The sequence below is a fragment of the Stylophora pistillata genome, chromosome 12, assembly GCF_964205215.1.
Source record: "Stylophora pistillata chromosome 12, jaStyPist1.2, whole genome shotgun sequence".
Classification (NCBI taxonomy): Eukaryota; Metazoa; Cnidaria; class Anthozoa; order Scleractinia; family Pocilloporidae; genus Stylophora; species Stylophora pistillata.
Genome location: NC_142530.1, coordinates 1,829,332 through 1,847,500, shown reverse-complemented (window position 1 = coordinate 1,847,500; position 18,169 = coordinate 1,829,332). Strand labels below are relative to the sequence as shown.

Below are 18,169 nucleotides of genomic sequence, written 5' to 3'. Positions count from 1 at the left end.
CAGCGACACATGGTAAACGTAATTGATCCAGCCTCAGAATTTCTTGTACAAGCAGCCTTCGGTCTCTTTCAAATGTTAATCAGAGATGTAAATATACGACAGTAAAGTTACGCGACTTAGCATGCTAATACAGCATCTGAAGTCCTTGTCAGATCAATTTTGCACGATTAGCGAGAAACAGTTAATTTTGTCTTGTTTGTCTTGTTCGGTTGCAAATGACATTAAGGCATTTTACTTCATTGGTAGTTTGTTTACACTTGTCGATTGTGATGTAAATATTCCGTGTGTCGCTTTTTTTTAGTTAGCTGTCCAATTTTTTTTTAAGGCATGCCTCCCGCAACCTTCTTAACAATGGAACTTGACGAGTTCATCATGACGAATTGATGTCAACTTTTATCTCCTTAGGGTCCACTTAGTAATTCTCCCTAATGAGTGTTGGACATTTCCTTGTAAATTAGACAGGGAAACTTATTGTTATATGATAGCCTTTTTATTAATTTTGTCATCATTGTTCGTAGTCCATGACAATTAGTGTCTTCTAATTTCTCAAAGGAAGTTTTACCGAAACCAAGGAGTAAATATCTATATATATATATATTATTCAAAATGCGATACTACAAAACTCCTATATAGAGAAGAATCAAAGTCTTTGGAGGCACTAAGCGCTTAAGGCGACGAAGTGCAGCTACCTTAGCTAATATTCTCTTAAACATTACATTTGTAGATATATTCTTAGAAAGATAACTTCTGGAAGATAATGTAATGAGTACATAGTTAATGAGAACGAACAAGACTGAAACAAAATCACTCAGTTAAAGACTAAGTTGACTATAATGTTTTACTTAGCTATACATAGTAAGCAGTACATAACATCATGTCGCTTCAGGAAATTATTGTTACTTTGTTGGGAACTGAGGCTCATTTTGTAGGCTAGAATGGGGATTATGGCGGTTCAAAATGTATTTTAGTTCTCTTACACGCGCGCGTGATTGTTCAGCGGTTTTATAAATTGTATTTAAGCCCTCTCACACTCGCGTGTTTGTTCAGACTATTTGTTACCTTTTTTTAGTTCTCATTTTCTCAAAATGATGGACTCCCGGTCAAGTGGTCTGGATTTGAGACCTAGACGGGTCATTGGATAAAATACTTTATTCTCGTTCTCTCTCCACCCAGGAGTAAAACTGGGTACTAGTGAATTGTCAGGGAAGCCTGATGAAGTACTGGGGACTAACATCCCATGTAAGGGAATGTAGTGATACTCCAAGTCGTTCAATGCAACTGACAGGGATAAGCTGGCAGTGGGTGGGCCATGGCCACATGTTTGAAGCAACCTCGTTCCCAGGGCTTTTCCCTTTTTGAATATTTTGGCGCCCACCAAAATATTCAAAAAGGGAAAAGCCCTGGGAACGAGGTTGATGGTTGAAGTACAGACCTAGTTAGCCTCTATATATCCAGGGGCGGATACAGGGGGGGTGGATAGGGTGGATATCCACCCCCCCATTTTTCAGTAAAAAAAAATTCGAAATGTCACTTTATTTGAAATAGAAAATAAAGAAAGAAAGAAAAATTAGCTCTCGCTCATGTCTGGTTGTTGTTACGCCACGTTTCGTCGTCTGCCGCCACTTTTCGCGCTAAAGTTCGCAAGGAAGCCATTTGACAACGCCTAGTGAGGCGAAGTAAGATTCTGATTGGCTCATTATTGCGAAATTTGTCTGCCATCCACCCCCCCTTTTGAAATCCTGGATCCGCCCCTGATATCTATCTGCTCATACTTTTGAAAAATACACGCTACCCTTCCGCGTTCTCGTCGTTGTGCATTGTTTCAGAGCTTATGAACATGACAACAAATGCGCCCATGAGGAGAGCAAAGGAAGACAAAAAATGCCAAAGGTCGTGCCAGTCGAAAAAATCGAAAATTACGCATTCTTTGTTTTGGTAACGGGAGTTTTCCGGCGAGGATGTCTTGTTTGTGGTGGGTAGCAACGTGAAAACGCCAAAGGCTACCACCAAAATGATTAAGGTGAAAAAGATAAAAAACCCTTGAAAAATTTCCACGGCATTCGGTGCAGAGCAATTACACTTGCCTTCCGAGAAACAGGACAGCTTTTTCCAGGGCCTAGCTTTAGCTAGGATTGCGGTGACGCTACAGACAATGCATGCAAACAGAAAAAATTGAGCCAGATCACTAAACAAGAAAGCTATAAAAAGCCCCAAGGGTACTGCTACGCCACCCAAAATGAATAAAATCACGTTAACTGCATTTCGACATTTTTGTTGTTCATGACAGAAAATATTTCTGTGGGTGTTTAACTTACGAAAAGCCCAATAAGCCACTCCGAACCACCAAATGACCAGAAGCGTGAAGAAAAACCCTTGCAGCACTTTGTTAAGCCCAGAATCGGAGTTAAACAGCGAGCCGAAGTAGTTAAAAATAAAAAGAGGTACAATGAAAAAAAGGAAGAAGTTCGAAGCGCCAACTGGATACTTAACATTTTCAGAAGAAGGACAACGATTCTGCTCAATGCCATTAAATAACAGCAGCACTGTTAAACCAGCTATGATAAACATGAAGGCCGAATCGAACTGAAATGTGAACCTGCTTGGACAGAAGTGGTAAAGTGTTGAAAACAATCCCTCGAAGATTAGTCCCCAGGAAAACGCATACCCAATGGAAAAACAGTACCTCTTTTTCATTGCTTCGGCAATAAATTTTTTCTTTTCTGAATCCCTGATATTATCGTTTGGAATTCTTCCCTCAAAAAAATGCGCTGTGGCATTGGGACATATAATAACGTGGTCAGGAAGGAAAGCCTGCTGTCTTGCAGTTCCGCTAAATTTATCCTGAATTTGAAGGTACAGCTTTGTTTCCAGCCTCCATACGCAAATAGTTAAGATTAAACCATGAATTACGTAAGCTAAGTTACTTATCATTAAATTAAAAGGAATGTCGTGTTTGAAAACTCGATAGCAAAAGTCGTTGTAGTAACAATTATCTCTGTCACCCTCCAAAATCATTGTACGCCAGTTTGCAAAGACAAACTGGAATGATCCGACCATAAGAACGCTTCCCACAATACCTGTGATGTAGGAGAAGGTTTTTGGACCGTGAGAAAACCAATAATCTTTTCCTACTGTGAACATGGCTGAAATAAATTTTCTCCATTTTTGATACCATTTTAGTTCATCATTTGTATTGTTGCGATTGCTGTCCTGATTACCAGACGATAACTCCTGAAGTTCTCTAATGTCCACACTTTCAAACTTCACCACTGTGAGGGATTCCTCAAAAAGCCCTAATGCTATGACTGAAACTAATATGCCACCCAAAAGTGATGCAAAAACTAGGACACAAATGGGTGTGGTATAATTATAATCGAACGACCTTGTCAGCTTCAAAACAACATTTTTTGAGTCACTAAATTTTACGTCACCTGATAAGTTCTTAAGACCAATTCCAATGAACCATCTGGAGATGGAAACATTTAAGGGGGGAATGGAAGCTCTGGATAAAGTAATCCGTCCTTTTGATTCAAAGGAAAGTCGAAGAGATTCTTTCTTGTAATCAATACTCTCTAGGTCTTCCTGGAGATCGACTTCTTTACAGTTCTGCGTTACCTTCAAATAGGCGGAAACTTTGGATTGAGACGTGACGGTTATGTCCAATTGTTTATCAGAGATACCTTGAGGTGGAAAGAATTGGAAAACGCTCACCTCATCTCCCCTGACATTGACTGTGCGTGGCTCATCTAACACAATCTCGGAGCCACCTTCGGCTATTTGCACTGTGAAAGACAGATTACCTGTCCCTTCAACTGACAATAGCTTTTCCCCAGAGTTTTGATTATGATTTGTCGAGCCAGATGAGCAGAGGTTAAGAGTTTCCCAAAAAGGAGTTGTTTGTGAGACTTCCAGATGACCGAGCAAGGAAGATCTTCCTGCTTCATAAAGAAAGACGTGCAAGAAGCCTAAGGAAAAAAAATACAGGGATCATGAGGATGATAAATATATTTTTCTGTGGTTTCTCTATTAGGATACACTTTGAAAAAACCAAAGCAAACACGACAACCAATCAAAACAAAGGTTAACATCATCAATAACCAATGAAAACTCAAAGTATAAACAGGCAATCTGCTTAAAGCGCGGAAAAACGCGGGCGCGGCCAAACTGTGACTGGTTTTAGTTCTGCATATGATTGGTTGAGAATGTGGCGCCAGTTTTCTGGACCAATCACAGAGCGAAGTAGAGCAACCCGAAAGCAATTCAAGATTTCTTTGGTTACTTAATTAAAAATTGATCAAGTAGCAATCCATGTTGACTCGCGTGTTAATTTATGTAAAATCCACCCTGTCATTCATATCTTTTTGACAGTACAAGTATCAACATCCGTAAATTAAAATTCGAGTGAAATTTGCATTTGAATTTTTATTTCAGCATTTGTAGAACGTTATTTTGTCATTAAACGGAGCCATTCAAAGTTCGTCATGCCTCCTACAACCGTTAAACGCGTGACATTTTCACTGGCAAAATGCGATATAAAACTCCATCGAGTCTGATTGAGTAAAAAAAATTCAATACTTTTGACCACTTGGTCCCTCTCCGAAATGTATCAAACTGAAAAAAAAATTGCTCCTCCTGTAAAGGCAAAGATTAGAAGGTAAAGTTCAATGTCAGTCACTGCGCCCACGATAAATTCTATCAGCAACATCGTCTGGCACAAAATCACGAAGAACGTGATCATAAGCGGAAAAATCATAAGAGGAAAACTCTTTAATGCCAAAAGAATGCTTTTTATTTTTCTCGTGCTCAAGCGGTTTTCTTATCCAAATACGACCAAACAAGTGCGGTCACGATCGCACTTTAACTTGTTCCCGTGTAAAGGAGTCGCTTCGGAAAACTAGCCTTGTAAATGAAATAATGAATACTTAGCATAATGAATATCAGAGAGGCTTGATTCTTAACGTTAACGTTCACCTCAATGACCTTAATTAAAAGAAATAAATTGAGTTTCACCGTGTATGATAAATTTAGCTCAGCATTAACTCTATTTTCACCTTCATAGTTGTCGTTCCTCTTGGCTCTCAAACGTAGAAACCGTTTGGGTTGGTCTACCTTCAAAATGCAAGATTGTTGTATGTTACTATTGTTAGAAACCCTGCCAGTAATGCTAAGGACCAAAGATTCATTCTGGTCACTACCGACAGCCAAGCCGGGCGTACAGTTTGCTTGAAACTTTCCACGAGCTAAAGGAATCCCTGAGAATGAAGATAATAACAAAAGCACAGTCGAAATCATCTCGGAAGATTCAAGCACTATACCAGATCAGATGTGTGTTGACCTCTTCCGTGGAATGAACGTGCCGTGCATGCTAATTATCTTAGAAATAAGTAATCGAGGATACTGTCATCAAGCGTCCGGTTACTGAGCAGTTATCCGGCGTTGGGGTTTTTTAGCTGGACGAATCAGATATTACTTTCAAGCGATGTGTGAGGCGCGACTGAAGTTTGGAAAGCTCGTTTGACGTTAAAATCGTGTTTTTTGTCACAGGCAACTGGCCTCGTTTCTAGTGGCAACGTGTCGTTTACTTCTTTTGGCGGGCTTGATAGCGACGCACGATTCGGTTACCATTGGAATCAAGCACGAGATAGGGCACGTTCAAGGGCACGTGGGTCGTGCTACTCGCGCGTTTCCTCGCTGAGCGCGAGTGCGTGAAACTGGCGCGCGCGATCAAAGAGTACCTTGTTGTTTATAACGTTACGCTTCATTAGACCAGCGGTTTACTTCTTCAAGCCATCGGCGAATATTTGGAAATTTTCCAGGTTCGTGTGTCTAGCGCCCGGGAGTTCACTACTTTGCACCATTTCGAACCTGCTGCCGAGTCATGAGCAAGCAGCAACCAGGTAGCATTAAAATAAAGCCAAAGCGACTTTCGATTCGGCGTACAGCACGCTCGCCAAACCGAATGGGCTCCGAAAGATTACGCCATGATGCGTTTGACCAAGATCGCGAGAGCCCTCTTCCACCCGAAGTTCGTTCAAGATTATGGACACTATTTGCTCAGATTGAAAGAGAATTCGAGAGCCAATACGCTGAAAACATTGCCTGTAAGTGAACCATGATTACATGTCTTTTTCTGACGCATGCTCTTCGTAGTTTATATAAACTTGAACACTTTGACTCGTAAACTATTGTTATTCAGTGCACAAGCCATTCAAAAGAATGTAATCCGAAGTCTCCTTGTTTTCGTTCTACGTCTGTCTGTGAGAATTTTACCAATTACTTCCTTTTTTTAACGCGCCACTGAACCAAGTTCACCCCTATTGTGTTAAATGCTCAGGCTGTTTTGTTAAGAATTGTGCCTTTTAATATAACTTTTAAAATTTTGTTATTCAATGAAAGATTAAGGTGCAAAATACACTTGTTATGCCAAGTGAATTTAAATATCGTTCTGTTTTACATTGTTACATGTTATGTTTTATTCTGTCCCGTGAAACTGAAACGCAAGGAGTATCCGATATATATTGAAGCGCAGATATATCGGATTTAAGAAATATTCCATATACATAAATTTTGTAATTTACATTTCATCTGACTTCCAACCTACATCATGTAAGTTACTGTACTGTTTCCAGTTGTTAAAGTTAGTACTCATTCTTCAAAAGTGTTAGAGTTGAGTCATTTTCTTTACCATTCTTAAACAAAAGTTGAATTTAAGAAATGGAAAATGAAAACTTCTTGTCACATATTTAGTGGAACCAGAGAAGTGAAAAGGAACAACTTCTGTAAATATAATGTGAATTAATTATTAATCAATATTTGGTAACCCAACAGGTAACCAAATTTCAATATTTTAAGTTAAGTGCAAAATTGCAGGCATACTGTATACTGTTCCATGGAATAAAGCTCCCAAATTCTTTTATTTTTCCCCCAGACTATTGAGCCAAAGTCTTTCATTTAACACTAATGAATTTGAATATATACAGATGAGGTTATTATTCATGAATTTGTTGATTACCAAGGTGAACATAAACACGTAGAAACATGTAATTTGAATCGAGGTTAGCCATGTCGTATCAAAATTTTAGTCTTAGCTAATAGTATTGTAATTTCTGTGGAATCAGCCATTTACTATATTACTATCAGTGGCTATTTTGATACAGGGTGACCATGATAAATCAATATGATTCTGTATTTGGTGCAGCAAATCTCAAAAGAATGAATAGGTTGCATGTATAATTCTTAAATTCCTACTTGTGGCCATCATGTCCCCCTTCCCCTTGCATTGATAAAAAAGATGCAAGTCAAAGTCTTGTAATCTGAGTTAAAGTTTGAAAGAAGGGCCTATTTTTAGTTTTAGTAGGTTTTTTTTTTCCTACAAAAAATGACATCAATACCATTCCATAATGATAGAGCAGGGAACCTTGAAGGAGCAAATTAATGATGCAGTTGATATTGTTAAAACCCAGCTGTTGTTTTCTTCTAAGATTTATATAAATTTCAGAATATAATGGGTGATAATGATGTAGGGTTGTCACTGAGCACTGGCTACTGGCAAAATTCACCAGATGAAAAAGCGATGATTGCTAGCTGAATTTTATAGCCGGCAATCACTCTGAAAAGCATCATGGGCACTTCAGAGGTTATGCACTTACAATTGTTTGATATCAAATGTCATCTTTGAGCAACCTCTTTTGAAATTTCAGCCTGTAGTGTAATTTCTTAAGTACAACCCTGATGACCAAGCAAAATTTTTCTTCAGATTTAAAACATTGATATAAGACTATTAGAAATACTGTATTTATTCATCTATAAGGCAAAAGATTTTTTCACAAAACTTTAACAAAATCTCGAAAATTTGAGCTAGAGAAGGGTTCTCGGCTTATAGCCGAGTGTTTTTCCAAACATAATATTTTCGAAACAGCAAATTCAAAGGAAACATAGATATATTTGTCTATAAGCTGAGATAGCAGAAGTAAATAACAAAACAAGTTGAAGTTGGTCATTGACTTTAATTATGTGGTTGCTTCCAAAGGAGTGGTTTGTTGTTTTAGGTGTGTAGTAAATACGGCTTACCATTCGTCCTCAGTGTCGTCGTGGAATTCGTTGTCCATCTCCTCCTCATCCGCTAGTTCTGCCATTTATTCCAAGTAGATTGCTTTATCTTTCATGCTGTCTAGAGTATCAGAGATTCTGCAGGTTTTGAACAAGTGTATAGTAGTATAGAGCTTGCGAAAGTGTTTTAAAAATTTCGAAGCTGACCAATCAGAATTTCCCATTCCCACGATTGGTAAACAAACTTGTCTATCGTCACATGTTACAGTGTTGAAATTGTTTTGCGATCACATAAAAAGAAACTTATCTTGGCCTCTCTGCTCTGTAAACCAATCAAGTAACCTCTCATCCAGCTGCGGTTATTACTGAATGTTATGGCCCATCATTGTGCGTTTCACTGACATCTCAAGCTCTCCATTTAAGGAGATTCTCTTGATCTTTCCTCTAGCGACTCACTGATGACTTACTCTCTGGTTATCTCGGAATGTGTTTTTGAAGGCAATACTGCATTGAAACTCTTTTCTGTTTCGAAACTTTTGCGTTCATTTCAATTTGTTCGAGAGTGAAATTCTCTGAATGTGGTCTCGGCTTATAGACGAGTACTTTAAATTTACATGTTTTAAGAACCTTCCCAATTAAAACAGACCAAAGTTTAGGGTCTCGGCTTATAGCCGAGATCAGCTTATAGACGAATAAATACAGTACATTAGAAACAAAGTGGATTCAACTTTAGTGCAACAGCCAAAACTTCTTCAGAGCAGATTAAAGCTAGTGATTTCATCAGAAACACATATTAAAAACCACTGGATATGTTCCTTTGTGGATATCTTTGGAATATTTGGGTAATATAGAAAAATAAAATATGCAATATGTACTGTTGTATTTCATAGATCAGCTGCCTTGACTAGCCCTCAAAGCCTGTATATACTGCTAATATGCTGTATATATGTATTATTAACCAAGTGTACGGTCAAGACGGCTGGATATTGGCCGAGTTCTTTTTTTGCATTTTTATGGACCAAGACAAAGTTGAGGTCGATAAGAATGTGAGAAAAGAAGGAGGCCAATATCAAGCCATCTAAACTGAACAAGCTTGGTTAATAAAGAATTTATTATATTGCAAAAACATTTTGCTTTATTAAGAATGACTTGTTTTCTTTGGAAGCTGGGAAAGAAAGCCAGCTGTGTTTGTAACACAACAAACTCACAAGAGTTGTTTCAATCTGTTTTTTTATTTTGGATTTACTATCTTTTGCCACTTTTTGCATTTCCATTGTGGAAATTGTCCAAGAATTACAAACTCAGTTATAACTTTACAATGTGGGCATTCCTGAGCGGGCAAGATGGGCCCATCTTGTCCTCTCGGGTAGCCAATCAGTACACAGGATTTGCTTCATCTTGCCCACAGGTGCTGGGAGAGATGTAATAAATTAACATTACTATTAACCCTTTAACTCCCAGAGGTGATTAACATGAAACTTCCCCTTATGATATCCATACATTATCCAGCAAACAGGTAATGAGAATACTCAAACTTATCAGTTAGAAGTTATCCTGATATAACACCAAATTCTCCCCTCTAGCAGCTTATAGAAGGAAGATTTAATAATCAGATCTTGGGAGTCATGAAACTATGCATGTTTGGTCTTTTGACTTGCTTCTAAAAGTAGCTTCCAAGTTGTGGGAATTGATGGGAAAATGAAGTTCTCATCGAGGATTTGTGAAAACCTTGTTATTAAAGAGTTGTTTTAATTATACTTACCTTGTCTGATCTTGGTTTTTCCACTACAGTGCAAGAGCGAGTTGAAGCTTTGAATGAGAAGTTGGATGTTGTGCTCAGTGGAGGAGAAAAGATACTGGACGGAGAACTGTCAACTGAAGGTGGCCCAGCTAAACCTGGATACGGCAAAAAACCATGTATGTCTCCAGTAAAACAGTAACCTTTAACATCTGAACATCAGTATTCATTTTCTCTATATTGTCCTTTATATATTAATCATGGTACCGACAAAGAGAATTTGTCTAACAATCAAGAGCTTCACTCTTATGTTTTCTCTCATGATCCTAACCCATTCAATCTCATGAGTGACTGAGACAGAATTTCTCCTTACCCAAACTCCAAACTCACCAATGCCTGTTATTTGAATCACAGCTGCAAGCCAGTTGATGTCACAGAAGCTGAAAACTACCTATAAGGCTTCCACCAGTAAGGTACATTACTTGCAAATGACAGATACAGCATTTTTAGATAAATTTTTCTTGAGCCACACTTTTCCAGCTTCTAATGGGGACATCTCATAGAGAATAAGTACCTTTATTTAACATTGCAGATTGTTTCAAGTTTCAAGACTCCAAATCAAGTGCCCAGCATTGATTGCCACAGGGCACGGAGCTATGCTGGACACAGAGATGGGGTGTGGGAAGTTTCCTGTGCTAGACACTCGTCCACCATGATAGGAACAGCATCAGCAGGTAAGTGTACTATTTAACTCTTATACTCCCTGGAGTGACCAAGACAGAATTTCTCCTAACAATATCAATACAATGTCAAGCAGACAAGTGATGAAAATTTAGCATGGATATAAATTATGGGAGTTGTAGTTGATTTAAAACCAAATTCTCCAAATTACCGTCATAGGAATTTTTTGGCAGACAGTAAGGAGAATTCATTTGTTAATGGTATTTTGAGAACAGAAGGGTTAACTTCTCAATTTTTAGCACCAAAGATTACAACATAATTGTAGTCTGTTTATTTTGGTCGAAGGTGTATCTTGCTGTAATTACCTTCCAAAACTCTAAATTTGTTTAATTGCAGATCGTTCAGCCAGGCTGTGGGATGCAGAAACAGGGCAGTGTCTACTCAAATACTTGGGCCACAATGGATCTGGTACCTACATATATCTTGTGTAGTATTGCTGAGTATTTTTACAAGTTGTGCTGCAAAAAAATAATTTAAATTGTCTGCCGTTTTTTTTGTAACTTCAATCCTGTCTAACTGGTTCTCTGGAGTACAAACACCATGTTACATTTGTACTTGTCTTGGGCATTATTTGTACTCTATGGTGTATAGTTGGATTATAAATGCACACACTTGAATTCTTAAACAAAAGAAAACCAAATACACTGCCATGCAAATTGTGAATGTTGATTTTCATGGTTGCATTGAATGAAACTACAGACTTTGAATTCATTCGTTTTTTATTTGTAATTTTTGCCTGATGGCGATTTAAAGTTTGGCTTTAGGCAGTCCTGCTAATGAAGTTTTCTTATTCAAATATAACCCTTAAGTCCCAAGAGTGACCAAGACAGAATTTCTCCTTGCAATATCAGTACAATATCAATTAGACAAGTGATGAGAATAAAGAAAATAATTATCAAGCAGGGGATTATCAGCTGATCCAAAATCGAGTTAGACTCCAAAGTAACATCATAAGAATCATTTATTACAGGACTCGGGCAGTCAAAGGGCCAATAACTAAAATCAACCAATCAAATTGCTCTATTGCTGGTCAATATTCTCTCAGTATTGGACCAGGCATTGTTCCGAATGGTCCCGAATGATACCGCACTTGTGTCCCTTCGAACTTCAGTCGTATAATAAATCTCTTATTAACCAAGCTTGCTCGGGACCGTACTGGAAGAATATTAGCCCTCTGTCTTTTTTGTATGGACCGAGGGCAGCGAGGTCCGTACTGTCAAGACCTCAGGCCAATATTCTCCCAGTACCGCCCTTGCGCTTGGTTAATAAGATATATATATGGCAGACAGTGAGGAGAATTACTAATAAGATCTTGGGAGTGATTTTCATGTCCGTAATGGTCTTCTTTTGCCTGTTTATTTTTCAGTTAATTCCATAAGATTCCATCCAGCTGATGCAATCATTTGTACAGGTAAAGTACAAATAATGATCATGATTTCTTTTTATGAATTCAAAGTAATCCTTTGAAATGATCTTGATGTCAGCAGGCAAGTCAGAAATTTAAAGAAAACGACAAAACTTTTGAGTTTAAAAGACAAGTTTCGACAGAAACCTCTGTCATCTTCAGTTGATCAACAAAGCATGACAAGTTGAATTTATAAGTACATGCTAATTAAGCTAGTAACAACAGAAAATGTGACAATATGAAAATTATAAGGATAGCTTCAGATTTACATGATGTAATTGTTGATTCAAAGAAGGTTGTTCTCTTTGGATGTGAATAGCTTCTTTTATCCTGAGTTGGAAACTCGTAGAGGTGTGATCTAAGATATGGAAACAATCTCCTGAACACAAGGTGCGACAATGTTCAGAATTCTGTAGATGTTTGAAAACGTGAGAGGCCCTATTACTGACTAAGTGCTTACACATGTGTGTGGAAAAATGCCGGACTGTTTCACCGACATAACAGGCATTACAGCCCACACATGCAAACATGTAATCCTTCCTTTCCTATTGTCTGTACTCTTAATGATTGTGAAAAAAAGAGTAAAAAATGGTCAAAACAAGGTGAAATTTGTTTTCATGTATAATAGTAGCAGTAGTAGTAGTAGCAGCAGTAGTAGTAGTAGTAGTCATCAGTCAGTCTTTGGAACATGATGGAGTAGCATCCTTTAGGTTTGTTTTTGGCATCTTCACGAGTGGCTGTAGAGTTTGCCATGCAAATAGCAGTCACTGTTGCAGGTGTTGTATGTGAAAGCAGACGCTTGTTTAGGTTGCTGATAAAATGCCTTACTCTTGCATCTATTTTCAGCAAGATGTTCAATATAAACCCATCAATAATGTCCATAGTGCTTACGAATTTCTGTGCTCATACTTGTGTAGTCTAATTGTCTAATAGTGTAGTCTAATAGTCGTATTGTCATTGGTTTTCAGCAACTGGGAAGATATATAATTTATATTTTTTGCTTTTGAAATATTGGGTGTACTGGTAGTTTTTTTGGTGTCAGCTGCTTGGTTTACAAAGTTTGCCTTTAGTTATTACTACCTTTGTGCCCTTGATTACAATTAACATGTACTAGCAATTTCATTTCAGGGTCAGGAGATGGTACTTGTCACATATGGAGGGCACTAGATTCAACTTCAGAACAGGTGAGACAGCTGATTTTAAGGAACTTTTCATCCATCCTTTGGACAAATTGGTTTTGAAGACATTTTAAGAGAATTGGTTGCTAATTAATTGGATGCCATGAAATATGTCTCTAGTGAAACTGCCACGTTTTGATCATCTTTTGAGGAATTGCCTTGCTGGAAAATTTTCCTAAAATAACTGAATTCTGAAAGTTTTTGGTGGCATTAGTTGAGCTTGAACCCTGATGATGATTCATTTAGTTTTTAATTTTCTGCAGCGCTCCCATCCAGGATCAGCAGATGAAGCAGACAATATAACAGATGAGGAAATTGATGGTATGTGACTGGATAATAAAATATACCTTTTATATTCAAATTCACTACCATGCTCAAATGAATATAAAACATCTATCGTTCAATATTAAGCAACCACAATTGGGGTGTGTCAACATGAGCTGTATGTGACCCTCTTTATTATGCCTTCATCAAGAAAATGGATAGGAATGGTACATTAACAGAATGAAAACTTGGAAATGTAAAAAGCACAGCAACAAAAACCACCCTACAAAACAATCTAAACTATGATCGTATAACAATGATTCCGTAAATGAGCTAAACCTCTCATACAGCAGCATGCAAAAACTACATTTAAGAGAAACTGATAACCCCTAATCGCTGGGTATTTAATTTCAAGGGCCTAGGGACGGTTGTAAGGTGCAAATGAATCTAAATGACAATAACTCAAATATGTATAGCTTACTGCTATTGAAGCAATTATAACAGCATACCTTGTAACACTCTTAAGAAAGGGTTACGTAACCCACAATAAATACATTTGGCTGTAGACTGGTGTGACATGGGATGATAGACAATAATGGAAATGAAGAATTATTAACCTTAATCCTTTAAAGAGACTCTCTGTTACTTCATCTCAGGCAGTCCTCCTTTATATTGACGTTTTTTTTTTTTTCCTGGGTGGAGAGAGGCCATGTCAGAGTAAAGTGTGTTTCCCAGTTTCTTAGTCAAGTGTACATAGATCAAACTGTGCCAGTACTAGTATTTGATTACCATTCATTGAATTTTTTTCAGGGTTTGACAATGCAGATGCTGGAATAGCTGCCATTGTTTTGAAATCTCCTCTCTGTGAATTGAAGGGACACGAAGGTACATTGGTTTTCTCACATAATTATCTTTTTTACCACTTTTTTCATTTCCCTTTTCTTCATTTTTCCTTTTTTCCTTTAACTCAAACTCCATTTTTTTGACATGCAGGGGCAGTAATTGCAGCTGATTGGTTTACTTCAGGAAAGCAGGTGGTCACTGCTTCGTGGGATCGAAGTGCAAAATTATGGGATGTGGAGACAGCTGAACAAGTTCATCAGTTGACTGGTAACTATTCAATTAAAATGTTTTTGTTTACGCATCGATTCAACTTTTTCACTTTTAAAGGTCTTATCATTATTCCCCTTATTGTCTGCCATACAATTCTTATGATGTTAGTTCAGAGAATTTGGTATTGGATAAACTAATAACCTCCTTGTTGATATTTTTCTTTATTCTCATTACTTGTCTGCTTGATATTGTATTGATTTGTTGATTTAGTTATCAACCATAATTTAGAAGAGATGCCCAGTTCAGCATATGCTGGTTTAAATGGGGCTCTGCAAACCCACCCATCCCACCCCAGGGGAGGACATCCATCACGCAGTAATCTCGTGTGTGGGAAATTAACGTCTCCTACCCCTAACCCTGTAGGAGACGGGACCTCCATTTATTCGTCCCTATCCGAGAAGACTAGAATATCTAACCATTTCTTGATGTGAAAGAAAGGCAGCATATTCTTCTCAATTATGTTGAGACCTTGAGTGTTGGTCCGGCCGGGAAGAAATTCTGTCTTGGTCACTCATGGAAGTAAAAGGGTTAAATAGACTGACCCACTGAAACTAGGACTATTATCTTCTATCTGGAGATCGGGCCAGTTGTAAAGATGTACGCATAACGCACGGTAACCCTTTAACTCCCAGAAAACAGGTGATGGGAATACTTAAACTGTTCGGGTTGAAGTTGTCTTTATCTAATGCCAAATTGTCGTAACTACTTCACAAGGAAATGTGTTGTAGCTAGAGGGGAGAATTAACGATCAGATCGTAAGAGTTAAAGGGTAACAAAAGGGAGTATATATCACTGTTGTTGCTACTGGTTACTAAAGAGGAAGCTATTGACGAGAAAGCAGTTGCTAAAACCTGGAATAATTTCTCTTAAAGCTTAGAACTCTACTTTGTACGTTTATTTGCTTACTAGTCTTAAACCTAATGTACGTCGAATGCAATTCAAGGAGTGAAATATTTACAGGATAGTTTCTCATTCTATCTGTTAGGTCATGATCAAGAACTAACACACACCTGTACCCACCCCACTCAGCAACTGATTGTCACTTCCTCCACTGACACAACATTCCGTTTGTGGGACTTTCGGACACCTTCCATTCATTCAGTGAATGTGTTCCAGGGACACTCTGAGTAAGATAAATATTACTTGTGTGATAATTTTAAGGATACCTTACCTCAGCTGCGTGGGAAGTGAATGAATTTGTTAGCGCAGTGGTCCAAACTGATTCTATGAATTATTACGGAAGAGAGATCTACAAAGTCTTCTTACTGTTTTGTTATTCCCCTGGCGGTTGAGTGAAGGAAAAATGCTGTATCTATTCACTTTGCCAACAACAACAACAGCATTTATTTAAACACGATAAAAAAATTCAGCAAAAGCTGATGTGGTCGTGTACAAACAATAAAACTAAATTCCTAACTAAATACAGTAAAACTAAATTCCTAACTAATTATAAGAAGACTAATGTAGGATTTCTACATATTTTCAACAATAAAAATTCTGCATAGTACATCATTATAATATACGTGGCTTAAAAATACACCTGAGTGACTTTTTAAAAGCGTCAACGTCTTGAATGACGCTTTTAAAAAATGACTCATTTGTGTTGTTGTTTGTTCACAGCACGGTCAGATCAACTGCTTTTACGACAAAGGATATCGTTGTAAGTGGCAGTGACGATAGAACTGTTAAGGTTAGTGTTCCTTAATTGTGTAAAAGGGACTGGGGGATACTGAGTAGGGGTCTGGGGAGACTTAAAAAAATGGGGTACCAGGAAGGGATTGGGATTTAGGGATACTGGGTAGGGACCTAGGAAACTGAAATAGGGTGTACTGGGAACTAGGCCATAAGGAACGATGAATTGGGGTACGAGGGATTAGGGATCGTGGGACAGGGGAAAGGGATAGGAAAACCGGACAACAGGGGGTTAAGAGTTGTGATGTAACGCCATCAGGGTGAAAGGTGTCAAGGTCTTTGTCGGAGCTATCATTTAAAGTTTGAGGTGTGGATGTTGCAGAATGGATATTAAGCTCAGGTTAGAGAGGATTGAGCATTCTGCTTTGCAGAGAGGTGCGAGTGTCATTGAATACAGAGTAATGGATCTCGGAATTAAGGGATCAGAGTGAAAGGTAGCCAATGGCTTTACCATGATTTGGGAGAGGAAATGAAAGAAGTCGAAGTTAGGCGAACATGCAGTTTGAAAAAATCTGTTTACGCTGTTTTTACTGCGTCTTTGGGAGACTCAAACTAACAATCTTTCTTCCTAGGTCTGGGATCTGAAGAACATGCGCTCTCCTTTGACAACAATCAGCACGGATTCGTCGATAAATAGGTAATGAATTCCTAGCAGTACATACAACGAAGACAAAAATGGGACTGAGGCACTCACTATGCAGTTTGTCCTCCTCACTCGGCCTCTTTTTTTAAATAAAGGCTGATATTTTCTAAAGAAACTGTTTGGGGCTGCGTCGGTGGGGGTAACGAAATAATTTGGATATATCAACAAAGTTGAAATGGTAAATTGGCCACCGTAACGATTACAAAAGCTGACGTTCGAGCGTTAACCCTTCGTCAGAGCGAAAGATCTTGTCTCGATCTGAAAAATCCTCGACTTCAAAGTAAAATACCGATAATCCTTCTTCTTTCTCAAGAATTTAGTGTGTTGTAATGGTTTCAATGAAATGTTCAAATTATTTCCACAGACTCTCTGTATCACCAGTAAATAATGTGATTGCCCTTCCTCACGACAATCGACATATTCGGCTGTTTGACATAAGTGGTGTGCGACTCGCGCGACTTCCTCGTAGGAATGGTCAGGTAAGTATATGTCTGTACCTTGAATTCTGGTTGGACGCTATGCAACAGCAACTCGCGACTGGTTCACTCACGTCAACAAGACGTCACCCACGTCTTCAGGCCTCATAGGATCATGACCATATTCATTTCCTCTGATTGGCTGCTCTGATTTATTTCTTGTTTCTCGTCGTAAGTTTTCCCCTCAGCAGAACCAGCTGCTAGGTTTTCTTTGAGTTCTGATTGGTTCGATTAGTTACCATCGTAACTGTGATATGGTTAAATCTGGTTTCCATAGTTTCAGTTCTCCGAAATTTTCCGGGAAACCACTCTAACTGTAACTTTCGTAACTTACTCGTATTTTGCCATTAAATTTACTGAATTATTCTGTCCGAATTTCAGGGTCATCAACGAATGGTTTGCTGTACTGCTTGGGGAGAAGAAACCAGCGCCAAGGCTTGCAATTTGTTTTCATGTGGTTTCGACAGAAGAGTGCTTGGGTGGCAAGTCAGAGAAGAGAAGGATAAGTGATTGGGAAGAGTTTGCGGGCGTGAAGCTGTCACGCAACGATTTACTCTATTGCTCGTCACGCAACGTTCCTCAGTGGAGGGAAGAGTCGCGTGAAAAAAAAAAGTTATCAGCAGTGCTGTCTCTTAATTTAAAATTTTAAGAAACATTTTACACTTGAGGAAATGTTGCGTTAAGCAAAGAAGAGTGGAATTTTCAATGTACAGGTCTAATATGATTTATTTATGAAGGCAGCTACGAAAATGCTAGGTTAAGAGTGTGGTTTTACTTGGATTTCTGAGGCCGAGTTGTTTGTACGACTAATTTATGTATAATAGATAAAAATTAAATCATACCAGCGTGTGCATATTGTTTATTCTTGTC

The 18,169-nt window shown here is 38.3% G+C and overlaps 3 protein-coding genes across 3 annotated transcripts in view; 1 reads left to right on the top strand and 2 right to left on the bottom strand.

Moving 5' to 3' along the window:
• LOC148718360 (uncharacterized) overlaps positions 1-435 on the bottom strand; it is a 3,863-nt gene extending 3,428 nt beyond the window's left edge. Inside the window, exon 1 of the mRNA XM_088739968.1 lies at positions 1-435. This exon is cut by the window's left edge and continues 22 nt beyond it. Coding sequence (XP_088596094.1) covers positions 1-11 — 11 coding nt within the window. The 5' untranslated portion in view covers positions 12-435.
• A 140-nt stretch (positions 436-575) lies between these two features.
• Positions 576-5,368, bottom strand: LOC111320849 (uncharacterized). The gene is made up of 2 exons (XM_088739965.1): positions 5,052-5,368; positions 576-3,965 (listed from the first exon to the last, which is right to left on the bottom strand). Exons 1-2 carry the CDS (start codon positions 5,290-5,292, stop codon positions 1,789-1,791), a joined length of 2,418 nt encoding a protein of 805 aa, XP_088596091.1. The 5' UTR covers positions 5,293-5,368; the 3' UTR covers positions 576-1,788.
• Positions 5,369-5,766: 398 nt separating this feature from the next.
• On the top strand, positions 5,767-18,148 carry LOC111320856 (WD repeat-containing protein 37). The gene is made up of 15 exons (XM_022923570.2): positions 5,767-6,101; positions 9,841-9,966; positions 10,202-10,260; positions 10,380-10,521; positions 10,865-10,936; positions 11,895-11,939; positions 13,062-13,117; positions 13,375-13,432; positions 14,186-14,260; positions 14,369-14,485; positions 15,474-15,615; positions 16,109-16,178; positions 16,753-16,817; positions 17,188-17,302; positions 17,681-18,148. The coding sequence occupies exons 1-15, from the start codon at positions 5,879-5,881 to the stop codon at positions 17,807-17,809; spliced, it is 1,494 nt and encodes a 497-aa protein (XP_022779305.2). The 5' UTR covers positions 5,767-5,878; the 3' UTR covers positions 17,810-18,148.
• Positions 18,149-18,169: the final 21 nt, after the last annotated feature.